The 19,378-nt window shown below is 42.7% G+C and overlaps 1 protein-coding gene across 1 annotated transcript in view; it reads left to right on the forward strand.

Annotated features, from left to right (window-relative positions):
• Positions 1-19,378, forward strand: part of LOC119974277 (Schwann cell myelin protein-like) — a 39,186-nt gene that overhangs the window by 7,009 nt on the left and 12,799 nt on the right. Inside the window, exon 4 of the mRNA XM_038813049.1 lies at positions 10,624-10,914. Coding sequence (XP_038668977.1) covers positions 10,624-10,914 — 291 coding nt within the window. The remainder of the gene's footprint in view (positions 1-10,623; positions 10,915-19,378) is intronic.

Below are 19,378 nucleotides of genomic sequence, written 5' to 3' on the forward strand. Positions count from 1 at the left end.
ACAGTATTTTCCTTTCCCTCCGTAACTTTACAGTGCATGGGGGCAGGTAATCTCAAAAATACAACCAAGAATTCTGATGAACCGACATTCGTCCAGCTCTCCCTGTCTCATCGTGTGGAGGCACATTGTAATGTCCCCTTTCTGTTAACACACCATGAGGGCAATCCCATATAGTGTATTGTTCCTACGTATAGCAGAGGTCTCGGTGAGATAGTACCAGAGGGAGGTGTTAGCCGCATGATTCCAATGTTCTCCAGTTAGTTGTGAGGGAATTGCCTTGAGTCCAGTGTGGTGATATGGATCATCAGGACCATCCCTACCCCGTTATATTGCCCATTTTGCAGGCGGGGATTGCTGAGTATATTCTGGTTAGTCCTTTCAGTGTACAGTTGTCCTGCGTGCCTTGTTGATTGTCTAGCTTAGCCGTTGTGGGCTGTCTATCCAATTAGGTACCTACCCCTTTTGGATCAGATCAAGGTTGTGCCTCAGCTGCCCCTGCCGGAGCTTTCTGCTTTCTCCCTTTCTCGGTCAATGAGTTTCTTGATTATCTTAATATAGGCCTCTAACACTGTTACCCCATCCAATTGTATACCCAAGACCTCTTCTCCCAGCCTGGCTAGACCTTTCTATGCTTTCTCTAAGATCCCCTTCATTATTCCTTTAAGTTGTTCCATCTTTGTATTTAACCCTTGTATGTCTAGAGACTTTACCATAGAAGTTCCTGTGTTAAGTCCCGTCACCGCATCATTAATTATGTCCCTTCTTACCTATATGTGTGTGTCGTCCTGCCCTCAAAATCTAGTGGCACCCATGGCATTGGCAGCCTGCTTCATTACAACCTTACTTAAAACACTATATATATTTCTTTCAAGTTATGAACAATATCCCGACATCTGAACCCGCGAGAAGTACAGGCACAATTTTGTACACGTATCTGCTGTCTTTCCCCGAATGCACCTGCAGCCACGCATTAAAATAAGTTCTATCATTCTTCCAGTCTCTGGCTGCTGGGATGCATACCCCGTCAGTAAAATTATATAAAGCACCATAGTTCATGTAACTACGTTCATCCTGTGTCCGTTGCAAAATCAGTGATGTTCCGGCACTCTTATGTGCTTGTAGTTGTTCTGAGGTCTCAAGAGCCATCACGAGTCCCCACAGCTGAAGCAGTCACTGTCATTCCATCCTTTTGAATGTTTAATCTGAAAATTTAAAGGAAAAGGGTCCAGGTCATCACCAGGTGTTAGGTTTTGTCTGTATGGGCCAAACACGTCTGTTATTCAGGGGTTAATAGTTCTCATGTTTTACAATCTTTTCTTATCTATTTTCCTCGGGGTTGCACTTGAACCCTACCCTGACATGCTTGTGCCTGTTTAGTTAGCCACCTTATTATAATCCATATCCTCTCCCCAACTATCTCAAATGCCTGAAGCTACTGCAAATCTTGTTCCACTTGCAGTTACTTGTAAAGTAAAACACTAAAGATCCATTCTGCTTGGGGGAGAGTCGGTTAACTAATCTGAAAAGATCTGACAATAAAGGTTTGTAATTCCCAATTAAAAATATATCTTCAGCTGTTTTTTTATTACTTTATCAGAGCTACAAAGCCAGAGCTCAGAGTGTGGAAAGGGGCAAACCCCTAATCCAGTTCCTTGTCTGCTCCAAAAACCAATCCAAATTGAATCCAATTAATGGTCCCTATAAGAGAGACATACCAGATCCAGGCATTAAAAAGCAAGGATCAATTCTCTGCTGGTTTGTAAAGGAGTGGAGTAAGAGTTCTCTACCAGACATCATTTTGTCACCACCCTTCTTTTGTTTAAACAATAAACATCATGGACCTATTTTATTTACCCATCTGTCCTTTCCACTTCTTTCTGCAATCTCAGAATTATTCCTTCTGCGTTGTGTCGGGGAAGGTTTTAACCCTGGACTAATCCAACACCGGATTGGCCATATGCATTTCAACTATCCCAACTTCCAATTAAACCTATCAAACCAATATTTTCTTATTCTTACGTACGTGAATTTATATCCTGATTAAAATTCCTTAAGTATCAAAAATACCCTGGAATCATCAGTAAACATGGATTTAGGTTGCTAACTTTTGAAAAGAGAGATTTGTTAATTACATTTCAGTTAGTTATCGGTTTGACTCAAACCACTCAAACTATGATCTCAAAATCACAATATCAGACGACACACATATATTACCACACTCACAAAGGAACCGAGCACTTCAGTGCTTTGACCAAAATTAATTAGGTAAACGTCCTTGTGGTTCCTATTCTAAACTTCCAAATTGTAAACTCAAGGTTGCTTCCCAGAAGATAAATCTTAGTAGAGATGCATGAACATCCACAAACTAAACACATACATTCTCACAGCTCGCAAGTATCACAGTTAACTGTTAGCCTTCTCTCATGGCTACAGATTCTCAAAGAGACGGCAATTTCAAAATCGCTTAATTTAAATACTGAACAAGATTCTCCATTTGCCTTCATCATAAAGCTTTTGTTTATTTTATTCCATTTAAGTCAATATCCAATGACTGATTTTCTTGGCATTAGCCATTCTTAGAGACGTATATTTTTTTGGACTATTTGGAAGAATTCAACTCTCTGCTTAAATGGTTAATTTTCCCACAGAATATAAAGGGACTGAGTGTGTGTGGAGGAGTTGGAATGCCATCGCTTCCCTTTACATGACCTAAAAACTTATTTTGTTCTTTCCTTTAATTTTACTCAAATTTCTTTCTTGTTCGTGAAACTGATTTCAATTCCCAATGTTCGCTACTTAACCAATACTTGAAAGAAATCTTACCTGTTTTTTTAACTCAAATGAATTGGATTACTGCCGAGTTTATCTCGGAGGCGCTGGCCTGGATGAATTGTATGACTTAAATGGCTTTATCTCAACCTTATATCCGATCTTGAATATTTGAAACAATCTGCATTTCTTTTAGACAGGAACCCATTTGTTCTGTTTCTAACCTAAATCTTCTATTTACTTTACTCCCTTTTTTTTTGGGAGGAGGTCAGCTGCAGTGCCCAGCATGCGGCTCGGCTGATCTGTCATCCCCAGATATTTTTGGAAAAAGCTTATTGAGCTTTCCAGCCCTTTTCACTGTGCAATGGAGAGTCCATTGAAATCCACCCAGCTCCCACATTTTTTCAATTGGCTTACAATGCGGAAAAGGGACATTGTATCTTCCCTTCCTCATTCCTCAATGAACCCGAGGTCTGTCTTTTGGATTTAGCTTTATTTGATTTTTTTCTCTTTTCTTTTTTTGACATGTCCTTTTAATGTAAATGGTGATTGAAGATCTAAACTTTGTGCAAATTCAGGGCGTCCCCCTCGCAGGAAACCTCACCACTCAATAAAGTTCAAATTGGATTTAAACATTTTATCGATAAACTTTTGGTCTAGCTGCCAAATGGCATAAAGGGGACCACTCCTGTCCCCACTCCAGCTCTATCTTTTTACTTGTCATGACTGGGTGGGGCTAGATTCGTCAGGAATCTACTCTCAGAGGTCCACTTTTACTCGAGGGCAATTTTTAGTAGACACGTCTCTTAGCTTGTTGTTGGATCACAAGTCAGTCACTTATTTTTCACACACTTCAAAGCAATTTCAGACAATACCCGACAACATCGACGTCCCTTAACGAACTACCCACGAACGTTTGACTGCTGGTCAGACCCTGTTCACAGGTTCGGAATTCGACAGCCACTGAATACTGTCCGGTGTCCGGGATAGGTTTATATTTATTGTCATGATCTGTACATACATCTGCACATACACCAGGGTTTACAGACAGATGTAACAGCCACAGCATCACTAAAGGGCAGCATCAGAGATGGGTCCAGCCCAAGGGAGGATCCGCCTCTTTCAGAAGCACAGGGCTAGTGAGCAGCAGCAGACAGACAGACAGCAGATAGGCAATTTACCTTAGCTTCACTGGTCATACCTCTTGACTGTATTATATCTAGTTAAGCTCTGGAAACAGAACAAACCCATTGAATAAAGTATTTGTGTTAACTGGAAGTCTACAATCCTTATTCATGTTTAGAGAATAACATTTGATACCAGGAGTGATTTCAGAAAGCTAGCTGGACACCAGCAAGAGAAGTAAAACTTAAACCGGATATTTGACTGTGGAAGACTTTGCAGCAAATGGATCCTCGACGACTAACTGATTCGTCGGAACTTGTTGGAACTCCACGGCAGCTGGAAACATCCGGTAATTTAAGTTATAACTGGAAAATGTTTGAACAGCTGTTCCAAATATTTATCACAGCTAATGATTTAAGCACTGCCTCTGATGCAACGAGAATAGCCCTACTACTCTCAACAAGAGGGCATGAAGCTAAAGAAATCTATAATTGCTTTAATTACTTAGAAGGTGAGGACAAAAGCAAAGTAGACGTTATACTCAAAAAATTTGCTGACCACTGTAACAGTCGGCCCGGTGAGATGCTGGAAAGGTTTAACTCTTGTCAGAGAAACGGAGGGCCCATCTCTGATTTTATTACAAATCTCAAGTTAATACCACAAGGCTGTGATTATGCTGATTTCAGAGACACTGTAATAATGCATCAATTAATTTCTGCACTATCAGATAAAAATTTGAAGGAAGAACTTTCATAAAATAAGTATCTAAGTCTAGAAATCACTACACAAAAAAGCCTTGCTTATGAACAAAAACAAAATCAGTACTTTGAGTCTCTACAAACACAGAATCATCTTTTAGAAAACAAAATTGGTAAAGATGGAGCGAACATTCACCACGAGGCGGAGGCAGGGTTGAATTGGAGGAAGACAGGGGTTCTGAGTGGCAGCCATCTAGGGAAAGGAGTTGCACATGCTCAGTTGCGAAAAGAGGGCACAGTACAGGAAACTCGGTGTTTGCATGATCAATCGAGTCCTACGCATGACGTCACAAGCGTCATGATATCAGAGGACCAGGACTCCGCCCACTTAAAAGGGAAATGCACGAAAATGAACAAAAAGAAATTTCAAGCTGCAAAACCCAATTTCCTTGCCTCAAAAGACAGAACAATGCTCAAACTTACACCAGCAGTTGAAAATAACTTTCACAACACCCTGGAACAAGCAGTTAGCACCGCCCTAGAAGGTGATATGGTCCTTGTAGACTATGACTCAGACGAAGATTTCATCTTGCGAGATTGCTACTCTGGTACCAAATCCAAACCGCAACTAGAGGTGTTGTACCATGAAGAATCCAACGATGAGTTCTTCAGAATGGGGAATCTTCAGTCCAGCATATATGACATCCCAACTCGTGAGTGCAGGATTATGCTGCAGCCTGACGCCAAGAAACAGAGAGTTGTCCATGCATCATGAAGGGTCCCAGCCTCCACAAAAGATGATTTGTTCATTGAACATGAAGAGAATGATCACAACTCCGAAACAGAAAGCGATGATTTGTCCAATGAACAATACACACAATACTGCTCAGACATGGCTGAGTTATTCGGAGAGCCTGATCACAACATCAGCAACACGGTTGAAACGCTCAATACGACTCTTCTCATGGTAGATGAATCCAATACCATGGTTCCATGGCAGATCGTCGGTACATTGGATGTCAGCAATACCAAGATGAAGACGACGCCACACAGAGAGCACAGAACAACTCCATGGAGAGAGCACAGATCAACTCTACAATGAGAACACTGCACGACTCCACAAACAGAGCGATGACAGACTCCACAGAGAGAGCGATTTCAGACTCCACAGAGAGAGCGATGACATACTCCACAGAGAGAGCAATGACAGACTCCACACAGAGAGCGATGACAAACTCCACAGAGAGAGCGATGAAGGACTCCACAGAGAGTGATGAAGGACTCCAGAAAGAGAGCGACGCAAGCCTCCACAAAGAGAGTGATGCAAGCCTCCACAGACAGCTAAGTGACAGACTCAAAAATGGAAGCAAGCAAATACTCCATAGCGAACGCCATGCATGTACAAGACCATGCATGAAGATCTATCAAGCTTATTTGAGCCATCAGAAGCAGACACTGAATGTCTACCCACTGTATGTGAGACAAGTGACGAAGGAATCACAATTCCCATACAGGATGTGCAGGAATGCAGCGAGACTGACATATATCAGCTCGTCTGCACAGAAACATTCAATAATCAGAGGACAGGCACCCATGAGTCCAGAGAGACCATGTCAATTGAAATCTTGAAGATTTTGACTCCAGAAGAGGAGCCCCAAAAGTCCAGAGAGACCACGTCAATAGAAATGCTGAAGATTTTGACTCCAGAAAAGGAGCACCAAGAGTCCAGAGAGACCACGTCGATAGAGATCATGAAGATTTTGACTCCAGAAAAGGAGTACTACGACCCACAACAAAATGAAATTGTGAAGATTTTGACTCCAGAAAAGGAGCACAAAGAGATCACAGATGATTCAAGTGAACCTGAAATGACTCCAAAAGAGAGCACCTAGAAATCAATAATGATTCAAGTGAACCAGAAATGACTCTAGAAGAGGAGCACCAAGTAAGCAAAGAAGAGGAATCGAATCCACCACAAAGACTGATGTCACCAACATCAATGGAACACCAGATCATTCTCACAATTCTCAGAAGATATGCTCAATGTAGCATATACCATAAAGGACACTGACACCAATAACTGTGGCAATGACTCAAATCATCCACAGGGCACACTCATTGAGTGCACCAAGAACACCAAAAACTGCAAGAAGCACAGCAGAAACAAGAACAACAGCAACAACAAAAACAACATGCAGCATAACAAGAACAACAAAAGCAACAAGAAGCATCCCAGAAACAACAAATATGACAAGAAAAAGAACAAGAATGAAAGCGAAAACAACGAAAACAGAATCAACAAGTGCGACAAAAAGAACAACAAGAATGGCAACGAAAAAAACAAAGACAGAAACAACAAAAACAACAAGAACAACAACGAAAACAACCAAGACAGAAATGACAGAAACAACAACAATGAAACAACAACCTGTACAACATGGTACAACTCTGCACGTGAAGGACAATGCCACAGCACACTGTGAAACAATGACAAGACTACAAACATGCCATGGCATGATAAAGAATCTCACGAATTTACATCTGCTCCAGAACAAACAAGCAAAACAGCTTTCATGGACAATGACATACAGAATCCATACCACAAAACAGGAAAAAGTCGAGGTCAGACAACGGTGCGACACAGAATCACTACCCATAATCAAATGGAACAGGGGAAAAAAGTGTCCACATCATTAAACGACTCATCAGCAAAGCAGCCAAGTCACGTTCCGACCTCAACCTAGCTCTGTTATCGCACCGAGCAACCCCATTGAGCTCAGGACTGTCGCCAGTGCAAATGCTCTTCGGCAGAGACATCCGGACAACCCTACCGGCAAAGCAATTCCGAGACCACGGCAACTCACCGGTTCTCGACGACGTGCGGGCACGATGCTCCAAACAAAAACTATACTACGATCAACATGCGATCCCAATCAAGCCAATGGCAATAGGTGATGCCATCAGAAACAGGGACCCAGAAGGCGGATGGTCTGAGTCAGCTACGGTGATCAGGCAGGAAGCACGACGGTCCTACATTGTCAAATCGTCTGCGGGAGTACTTTTTCGGTGTAACCGCCTGGATCTATTAGAGATTCGACCTACAACGCCAGTATTTCCCACACTGGACCTGACCGAGTCCATTTGTCCACAGGACGTTCCTCACCACACAACGCCAGACAGTAATCATAATGACATCAAACCATCATCCCTACTACCACCATTAAGACACTCCAGCAGAAGCCGTAAGGCACCCGACCACCAGATTTGTAACGACACATCAACATACGCACAATACGAATATGGACATTTCTCACGATGGACTCACAACATAGTTAATTGTTTCTGTATTACTTTTATCATTCTCACGGTGTGCAGATTTGCATATTCTCACCACTTGTTATGTACAGTTTTCTTGAGGCCAGGCTAGAAAACATTTCCAATAAAAGGGGGGGATGTAGTGATCTGTACATCTGTACATACATCTGCAAATACACCAAGGACTACAGACAGATGTAACAGCCATAGCATCACTAGAGGGCAGCATCAGAGATGGGTCCAGTCCCAGGGAGGATCCGCCTCTTCCAGAAGCACAGGGCTAGTGAACAGCAGCAGACAGACAGACAGCAGATAGGCAGTTTACCTCAGCTTCACTGGTCATACCTCTTGACTGTATTATATCTAGTTAAGCTCTGGAAACAGAACAAACCCATTGAATAAAGTATTTGTGTTAACTGGAATCTACAATCCTTATTCAGATTTAGAGAATAACATACTTATAATGAGTAAATGTACTCACTAGGGTCTCTGACGCTATCGGTCAACTGAAGAATCCGAGTCATGGCATCAAACTGTTAGCAGGAGAGAATCTCAAAGAAATCACTCAACTCCCGGTGCTTCTGGTCCTTGCATCAAATGGTTTATTTCACCAGCGGGGAGATGGCGTCTGTTAAAGATCCAGACCATCTGTCCACCGAGCAAAGGAAAACATCCACTCTTATACATTTATCTAAACAGCTACACAGCCCATTTCGGCTGGACCTTGTCCAATAAAATTGATTATAGATTACATATATTAGTTATATATCCAATTAAATTTGACATTACGTAAAGTGGGTTGGTACCTTACCAGCCCCTGACTTCATGAAGAAGTCACTCACACTAACTGTTAAAAGTATCTCTACTGCCTGCATCGGCGATCTTGGGCTGGCAAGGATGAAAAATGCTCCTTTTCCTGTGGATGCTGTTTATCACTTCTCTGTGCACGCCTCCCTTGCCTCCCAAGAATCTCCCATATCTGTTTCCCATTCATAGAACATAGATAGAACGATACAGCGCAGTACAGGCCCTTCGGCCCTCAATGTTGAACCGACATGGAAAAAAACTAAAGGCCATCTAACCTACACTATGCCATTATCATCCATATGCTTATCCAATAAATTTTTAAATGCCCTCAATGTTGGCGAGTTCACTACTGTTGCAGGTAGGGCATTCCACGGCCTCACCACTCTTTGCGTAAAAAACCCACCTCTGACCTCTGTCCTACATCTATTACCCCTCAATTTAAGGCTATGTCCCCTCGTGATAGCCACCTCCATCCGCGGGAGAAGGCTCTCGCTGTCCACCCTATCTAACCCTCTGATCATTTTGTACGCCTCTATTAAGTCACCTCTTAACCTTCTTCTCTCTAACGAAAACAACCTCAAGTCTATCAGCCTTTCCTCATAAGATTTTCCCTCCATACCAGGCAACATCCTGGTAAATCTCCTCTGCACCCGTTCCAAAGCTTCCACGTCCTTCCTATAATGAGGCGACCAGAACTGTACACAATACTCCAAATGCGGCCGTACTAGAGTTTTGTACAACTGCAACATGACCTCATGGCTCCGGAACTCAATCCCTCTACCAATAAAGGCCAACACACCATAGGCCTTCTTCACAACCCTATCAACCTGGGTGGCAACTTTCAGGGATCTATGTACATGGACACCGAGATCCCTCTGCTCATCCACACTACCAAGAATTTTACCATTAGCCAAATATTCCGCATTCCTGTTATTCGTAAATGCCTTAATATCAATCATCCTTGTTTCCCTGACAAACTCTGCTGTCTGTAATTAAATGATGTTATTTATACCAGTTTGTAACTGAACCGAGCTAATGGTTGTTCAGGAATGTGGCTAATTCAGCTAAAGGCCATTTTGTCTCTTTAGTATTGCTAACTCAGTTAACTGCCATTTTGTGTAACTTTTTTTTTCTTTTTTTTTAATAAACATTTTATTGAGGTATTTTTGGCATTGTAACAACAACAAAATAAACAATGTACATGAAACTATAAACACAGTGTAAAAGCCGTCTCCCTTGCTTACTGGTCCCACCTTTATTAACCCCCTACTCGAAGCTAAACTAACCTCCCCCCCTTCTGCTGACGATTAATTTTCCGCGAAGAAGTCGATGAACGGTTGCCACCTCTGGGCGAACCCTAACAGTGACCCTCTCAAGGCGAACTTGATTTTCTCTAAACAGAGAAAGCTAGCCGGCGCCATTCTGCGCATGCGCGGTTGCCGTCCTCCCCGCGGGCGCCCCGCAAGAAATGTCGTAGTGATCTTGCGGGCGGTGTAGGAAAGGAGTGCGTCCTTCGGAGAGGCCGGCCTACCAATCGGTGGGCACCGATCGCGGGCCAGACCCCTTTTGAGCGCCCCCCCGGTGCTCGATCCCCCCTCCCCCCCCCCCCCCAACAGGACACCCCCGCAGCGGTCCCGCGCCATTCACCAGGTAGCGACCAGGTGTGGTCGACGCTGGCATGAACCCGTCATACTGGGCAGGCCTCTTGGCCCATCCGGGCCGGAGAATTGCCGCTCGGCGATTTTCCGAGCGGCCAGCCGTAAATCACGGCGCGCCGGTTTGGGGGGGGGGGGAGAATCGCATGCGGGTGCCGGGGCGGCGTGTTGGGACTCGCGTGTTGGGGGGGGGGGGGTGAATTGCACCCATTGTGTTTAGAAACATAAAATATAATTGTTTCCATTTTTTTCAGATAAACCCAGAATAATTGCGGGCCCGATCTGTACCATCTCTGAAAATGGAACTAATTGTATCTGCACGGTCAGAGCCAATCCACCAGCAAATATTACATGGAGACTGAATGGAATAATCCTCCCAGGGTTCAGGTCAGATGTGGAAACCACCTCCTGGGCCCTGGTGAATAGGTCCCTGGTGGAGAGCTCTCTGAGACTGTTTCCACCAACAGGAACTAGAAACGTGATTTCATGTAAAGCAGCAAACAAACACGGTGATTCTATCAGCAAATTCCAGCTCCACACTGAAGGTACATATTTTGTCCATTGAATACGAGAATGGAGTCACTGCTCAGTCTCTAACTCAACTGGAATAGTGTCAGCAAAAGCTAATTCAATTCAACAATTCACTACTGAATCTACCTTTAATTAGCACAAGATTCACTTGCCATCAGTGGCCAATCAGAGATTAACAGTTGTTTAGCAGCATCCATTTTAAAATTCAGTCACCTGGAACTTGCCAACTACCTTGAACATTGCATTTTCTTTCAAATTAAAATAACGTTGAAGGATTGCCATCTGATTCTCCAAATCTGATACCAAATGTTTCCTATCCTTGTATGGTTAAGAGTTCCTAGAACATTAACAAAATCACAACAAGGATTTTTAAATTAGATTAAACCCTTGTTTCTTTAAATACATTATAGAATGATTGAAACAAGGGCGGCAATGTGGCGCAGTGGTTAGCACTGCTGCTTCATGGCGCTGAGGACCCGGGTTCGATCCCGGCCCCAGGATCGGCCCCAAAATTGTATAAAGCACCATAGTTCATGTAACTACGTTCATCCTGTGTCCGTTGCAAAATCAGTGATGTTCCGGCACTCTTATGTGCTTGTAGTTGTTCTGAGGTCTCAAGAGCCATCACGAGTCCCCACAGCTGAAGCAGTCACTGTCATTCCATCCTTTTGAATGTTTAATCTGAAAATTTAAAGGAAAAGGGTCCAGGTCATCACCAGGTGTTAGGTTTTGCCTGTATGGGCCAAACACGTCTGTTATTCAGGGGTTAATAGTTCTCATGTTTTACAATCTTTTCTTATCTATTTTCCTCGGGGTTGCACTTGAACCCTACCCTGACATGCTTGTGCCTGTTTAGTTAGCCACCTTATTATAATCCATATCCTCTCCCCAACTATCTCAAATGCCTGAAGCTACTGCAAATCTTGTTCCACTTGCAGTTACTTGTAAAGTAAAACACTAAAGATCCATTCTGCTTGGGGCAGAGTGGGTTAACTAATCTGAAAAGATCTGACAATAAAGGTTTGTAATTCCCAATTAAAAATATATCTTCAGCTGTTTTTTTATTACTTTATCAGAGCTACAAAGCCAGAGCTCAGAGTGTGGAAAGGGGCAAACCCCTAATCCAGTTCCTTGTCTGCTCCAAAAACCAATCCAAATTGAATCCAATTAATGGTCCCTATAAGAGAGACATACCAGATCCAGGCATTAAAAAGCAAGGATCAATTCTCTGCTGGTTTGTAAAGGAGTGGAGTAAGAGTTCTCTACCAGACATAATTTTGTCACCACCCTTCTTTTGTTTAAACAATAAACATCATGGACCTATTTTATTTACCCATCTGTCCTTTACACTTCTTTCTGCAATCTCAGAATTATTCCTTCTGCGTTGTGTCGGGGAAGTTTTAACCCTGGACTAATCCAACACCGGATTGGCCATATGCATTTCAACTATCCCAACTTCCAATTAAACCTATCAAACCAATATTTTCTTATTCTTACGTACGTGAATTTATATCCTGATTAAAATTCCTTGAGTATCAAAAATACCCTGGAATCATCAGTAAACATGGATTTAGGTTGCTAACTTTTGAAAAGAAAGATTTGTTAATTACATTTCAGTTAGTTATCAGTTTGACTCAAACCACTCAAACTATGATCTCAAAATCACACTATCAGACGACACACATATATTACCACACTCACAAAGGAACCGAGCACTTCAGTGCTTTGACCAAAATTAATTAGGTAAACGTCCTTGTGGTTCCTATTCTAAACTTCCAAATTGTAAACTCAAGGTTGCTTCCCAGAAGATAAATCTTAGTAGAGATGCATGAACATCCACAAACTAAACACATACATTCTCACAGCTCGCAAGTATCACAGTTAACTGTTAGCCTTCTATCATGGCTACAGATTCTCAAAGAGACGGCAATTTCAAAATCGCTTAATTTAAATACTGAACAAGATTCTCCATTTGCCTTCATCCTAAAGCTTTTGTTTATTTTATTCCATTTAAGTCAATATCCAATGACTGATTTTCTTGGCATTAGCCATTCTTAGAGACGTATATTTTTTTGGACTATTTGGAAGAATTCAACTGTCTGCTTAAATGGTTAATTTTCCCACAGAATATAAAGGAGCTGAGAGTGTGTGGAGGAGTTGGAATGCCATCGCTTCCCTTTACATGACCTAAAAACTTATTTTGTTCTTTCCTTTAATTTTACTCAAATTTCTTTCTTGTTCGTGAAACTGATTTCAATTCCCAATGTTCGCTACTTAACCAATGCTTGAAAGAAATCTTACCTGTTTTTTTAACTCAAATGAATTGGATTACTGCCGAGTTTATCTCGGAGGCGCTGGCCTGGACGAATTGTATGACTTAAATGGCTTTATCTCAACCTTAAATCCGATCTTGAATATTTGAAACAATCTGAATTTCTTTTAGACAGGAACCCATTTGTTCTGTTTCTAACCTAAATCTTCTATTTACTTTACTCCCTTTTTTTTGGGAGGAGGTCAGCTGCAGTGCCCAGCATGCGGCTAGGCTGATCTGTCATCCCCAGATATTTTTGGAAAAAGCTTATTGAGCTTTCCAGCCCTTTTCACTGTGCAGTGGAGAGTCCATTGAAATCCACCCGGCTCCCACATTTTTTCAATTGGTTTACAATGCGGAAAAGGGACATTGTATCTTCCCTTCCTCATTCCTCAATGAACCCGTGGTCTGTCTTTTGGATTTAGCTTTATTTGATTTTTTCTCTTTTCTTTTTTTTGACATGTCCTTTTAATGTAAATGGTGATTGAAGATCTAAACTTTGTGCAAATTCAGGGCGTCCCCCTCGCAGGAAACCTCACCACTCAATAAAGTTCAAATTGGATTTAAACATTTTATCGATAAACTTTTGGTCTAGCTGCCAAATGGCACTCCTGTCCCCACTCCAGCTCTATCTTTTTACTTGTCATGACAGGGTGGGGAAGGGCAGCACGGTGGCCTAGTGGTTAGCACAACCGCCTCACGACGCTGAGGTCCCAGGTTCGATCCCGGCTCTGGGTCACTGTCCGTGTGGAGTTTGCACATTCTCCCCGTGTCTGCGTGGGTTTCGCCCCCACAACCCAAAAACGTGCAAGCTAGGTGGATTGGCCACGCTAAATTGCCCCTTAATTGAAAAAATGATTGGGTACACTAAATTTAAAAAAAAAAAAAAAAAAAATGACTGGGTGGGGCTAGATTCGTCAGGAATCTACTCTCAGAGGTCCAGTTTTACTCGAGGGCAATTACTAGTAGACACGTCTCTTAGCTTGTTGTTGGATCACAAGTCAGTCACTTATTTTTCACACACTTCAAAGCAATTTCAGACAATACCCGACAACATCGACGTCCCTTAACGAACTACCCACGAATGTTTGACTGCTGGTCAGACCCTGTTCACAGGTTCGGAATTCGACAGCCACTGAATACTGTCCGGTGTCCGGGATAGGTTTATACTTATTGTCATGATCTGTACATACATCTGCACATACACCAGGGTTTACAGACAGATGTAACAGCCACAGCATCACTAAAGGGCAGCATCAGAGATGGGTCCAGCCCAAGGGAGGATCCGCCTCTTTCAGAAGCACAGGGCTAGTGAGCAGCAGCAGATAGAGACAGCTCACCAGGGCAATTTACCTTAGCTTCACTGGTCATACCTCTTGACTGTATTATATCTAGTTAAGCGCTGGAAACAGAACAAACCCATTGAATAAAGTATTTGTGTTAACTGGAAGTCTACAATCCTTATTCAGACTTAGAGAATAACATTTGATACCAGGAGTGATTTCAGAAAGCTGGCTGGACACCAGCAAGAGAAGTAAAACTTAAACCGGATATTTGACTGTGGAAGACTTTGCAGCAAATGGATCCTCGACGACTAACTGATTCGACGGAACTTGTTGGAACTCCACGGCAGCTGGAAACATCCGGTAATTTAAGTTATAACTGGAAAATGTTTGAACAGCTGTTCCAAATATTTATCACAGCTAATGATTTAAGCACTGCCTCTGATGCAACGAGAATAGCCCTACTACTCTCAACAAGAGGGCATGAAGCTAAAGAAATCTATAATTGCTTTAATTACTTAGAAGGTGAGGACAAATGCAAAGTAGACGTTATACTCAAAAAATTTGCTGACCACTGTAACAGTCGGCCCGGTGAGATGCTGGAAAGGTTTAACTCTTGTCAGAGAAACGGAGGGCCCATCTCTGATTTTATTTCAAATCTCAAGTTAATACCACAAGGCTGTGATTATGCTGATTTCAGAGACACTGTAATAATGCATCAATTAATTTCTGCACTATCTGATAAAAATTTGAAGGAAGAACATTCATAAAATAAGTATCTAAGTCTAGAAATCACTATACAAAAATGCCTTGCTTATGAACAAAAACAAAATCAGTACTTTGAGTCTCTACAAACACAGAATCATCATTTAGAAAACAAAATTGGTAAAAATGGAGCGAACATTCACCACGAGGCGGAGGCAGGGTTGAATTGGAGGAAGACAGGGGTTCTGAGTGGCAGCCATCTAGGGAAAGGAGTTGCACATGCTCAGTTACGAAAAGAGGGCACAGTACAGGAAACTCGGTGTGTGCATGATCAATCGAGTCCTACTCATGATGTCACAAGCGTCATGATATCAGAGGACCAGGACTCCGCCCACTTAAAAGGGAAATGCACGAAAATGAACAAAAAGAAATTTCAAGCTGCAAAACCCAATTTCCTTGCCCCAAAAGACAGAACAATGCTCGAACTTACACCAGCAGTTGAAAATAACTTTCACAACACCCTGGAACAAGCAGTTAGCACTGCCCTAGAAGGTGATATGGTCCTTGTAGACTATGACTCAGACAAAGATTTCATCTTGCGAGATTGCTACTCTGGTACCAAATCCAAACCGCAACTAGAGGTGTTGTACCGTGAAGAATCCAACGATGAGTTCTTCAGAATGGGGAATCTTCAGCCCAGCATATATGACATCCCAACTCGTGAGTGCAGGAATATGCTGCAGCCTGACGCCAAGAAACAGAGAGTTGTCCATGCATCATGAAGGGTCCCAGCCTCCACAAAAGATGATTTGTTCATTGAACATGAAGAGAATGATCACAACTCCGAAACAGAAAGCGATGATTTGTCCAATGAACAATACACACAATACTGCTCAGACATGGCTGAGTTATTCGGAGAGCCTGATCACAACATCAGCAACACGGCTGAAAAGCTCAATACGACTCTTCTCATGGTAGATGAATCCAATACCATGGTTCCATGGCAGATCGTCGGTACATTGGATGTCAGCAATACCAAGATGAAGACGACGCCACACAGAGAGCACAGAACAACTCCATGGAGAGAGCACAGATCAACTCTACAATGAGAACACTGCACGACTCCACAAACAGAGCGATGACAGACTCCACAGAGAGAGCGATTTCAGACTCCACAGAGAGAGCGTGACAGACTCCACAGAGAGAGCGATGACAGACTCCACACAGAGAGCGATGACAAACTCCACAGAGAGAGCGATGAAGGACTCCACAGAGAGTGATGAAGGACTCCAGAAAGAGAGCGACGCAAGCCTCCACAAAGAGAGTGATGCAAGCCGCCACAGACAGCTAAGTGACAGACTCAAAAATGGAAGCAAGCAAATACTCCATAGCGAGCGCCATGCATGTACAAGACCATGCATGAAGATCTATCAAGCTTATTTGAGCCACCAGAAGAAGACACTGAATGTCTACCCACTGTATGTGAGACAAGTGATGAAGGAATCACAATTCCCATACAGGATGTGCAGGAATACAGCGAGACTGACATATATCAGCTCGTCTGCACAGAAGCATTCAATAATCAGAGGACAGGCACCCATGAGTCCAGAGAGACCATGTCAATTGAAATCTTGAAGATTTTGACTCCAGAAGAGGAGCCCCAAAAGTCCAGAGAGACCACGTCAATAGAAATGCTGAAGATTTTGACTCCAGAAAAGGAGCACCAAGAGTCCAGAGAGACCACGTCGATAGAGATCATGAAGATTTTGACTCCAGAAAAGGAGCACTATGACCCACAACAAAATGAAATTGTGAAGATTTTGACTCCAGAAAAGGAGCACAAAGAGATCACAGATGATTCAAGTGAACCTGAAATGACTCCAAAAGAGAGCACCTAGAAATCAATAATGATTCAAGTGAACCAGAAATGACTCTAGAAGAGGAGCACCAAGTAAGCAAAGAAGAGGAATCGAATCCACCACAAAGACTGATGTCACCAACATCAATGGAACACCAGATCATTCTCACAATTCTCAGAAGATATGCTCAATGTAGCATATACCATAAAGGACACTGACACCAATAACTGTGGCAATGACTCAAATCATCCACAGGGCACACTCATTGAGTGCACCAAGAACACCAAAAACCGCAAGAAGCACAGCAGAAACAAGAACAACAGCAACAACAAAAACAACATGCAGCATAACAAGAACAACAAAAGCAACAAGAAGCATCCCAGAAACAACAAATATGACAAGAAAAAGAACAAGAATAAAAGCGAAAACAACGAAAACAGAATCAACAAGTGCGACAAAAAGAACAACAAGAACGGCAACGAAAAAAACCAAGACAGAAACAACAAAAACAACAAGAACAACAACGAAAACAACCAAGACAGAAATGACAGAAACAACAACAATGAAACAATGACCTGTACAACATGGTACAACTCTGCACTTGAAGGACAATGCCACAGCACACTGTGAAACAATGACAAGACTACAAACATGCCATGGCATGATAAAGAATCTCACGAATTTACATCTGCTCCAGAACAAACAAGCAAAATAGCTTTCATGGATGATGACATACAGAATCCATACCACAAAACAGGAAAAAGTCGAGGTCAGACAACGGTGCGACACAGAATCACTACCCATAATCAAATGGAACAGGGGAAAAACTGTCCACATCATTAAACGACTCATCAGCAAAGCAGCCAAGTCACGTTCCGACCTCAACCTAGCTCTGTTATCGCACCGAGCAACCCCATTGAGCTCAGGACTGTCACCAGCGCAAATGCTCTTCGGCAGAGACATTCGGACAACCCTACCGGCAAAGCAATTCCGAGACTACGGCAACTCACCGGTTCTCGACGACGTGCGGGCACGATGCTCCAAACAAAAACTATACTACGATCAACATGCGATCCCACTCAAGCCACTGGCAATAGGTGATGCCATCAGAAACAGGGACCCAGAAGGCGGATGGTCTGAGTCAGCTACGATGATCAGGCAGGAAGCACGACGGTCCTACATTGTCAAATCGTCAGTGGGAGTACTTTTTCGGTGTAACCGCCGGGATCTATTAGAGATTCGACCTACAACGCCAGTATTTCCCACACTGGACCTGACCGAGTCCATTTGTCCACAGGACGTTCCTCACCACACAACGCCAGACAGTACTCTTGATGACATCAAACCATCATCCCTACTACCACCATTAAGACACTCCAGCAGAAGCCGTAAGGCACCCGACCACTAGATTTGTAATGACACATCAACATACGCACAATACGAATATGGACATTTCTCACAACATAGTTAATTGTTTCTGTATTACTTTTATCATTCTCACGGTGTGCAGATTTGCATATTCTCACCACTTGTTATGTACAGTTTTCTTGAGGCCAGGCTAGAAAACATTTCCAATAAAAGGGGGGGATGTAGTGATCTGTACATCTGTACATACATCTGCAAATACACCAAGGACTACAGACAGATGTAACAGCCACAGCATCACTAGAGGGCAGCATCAGAGACGGGTCCAGCCCCAGGGAGGATCCGCCTCTTCCAGAAGCACAGGGCTAGTGAGCAGCAGCAGACAGACAGACAGCAGATAGGCAGTTTACCTCAGCTTCACTGGTCATACCTCTTGACTGTATTATATCTAGTTAAGCTCTGGAAACAGAACAAACCCATTGAATAAAGTATTTGTGTTAACTGGAAGTCTACAATCCTTATTCAGATTTAGAGAATAACATACTTATAATGAGTAAATGTACTCACTAGGGTCTCTGACGCTATCGGTCAACTGAAGAATCCGAGTCATGGCATCAAACTGTTAGCAGGAGAGAATCTCAAAGAAATCACTCAACTCTCGGGGCTTCTGGTCCTTGCCTCAAACGGTTTATTTCACCAGCGGGGAGATGGCGTCTGTTAAAGATCCAGACCATCTGTCCACCGAACAAAGGAAAACATCCACTCTTATACATTTATCTAAACAGTTACACAGCCCATTTCGGCTGGACCTTGTCCAATAACATTGATTATAGATTACATACATTAGTTATATATCCAATTAAATTTGACATTAGGTAAAGTGGGTTGGTACCTTACCAGCCCCTGACTTCATGAAGAAGTCACTCACACTAACTGTTAAAAGTATCTCTCCTGC

The sequence above is a fragment of the Scyliorhinus canicula genome, chromosome 12 (assembly GCF_902713615.1).
Source record: "Scyliorhinus canicula chromosome 12, sScyCan1.1, whole genome shotgun sequence".
Lineage (NCBI taxonomy): Eukaryota > Metazoa > Chordata > Chondrichthyes > Carcharhiniformes > Scyliorhinidae > Scyliorhinus > Scyliorhinus canicula.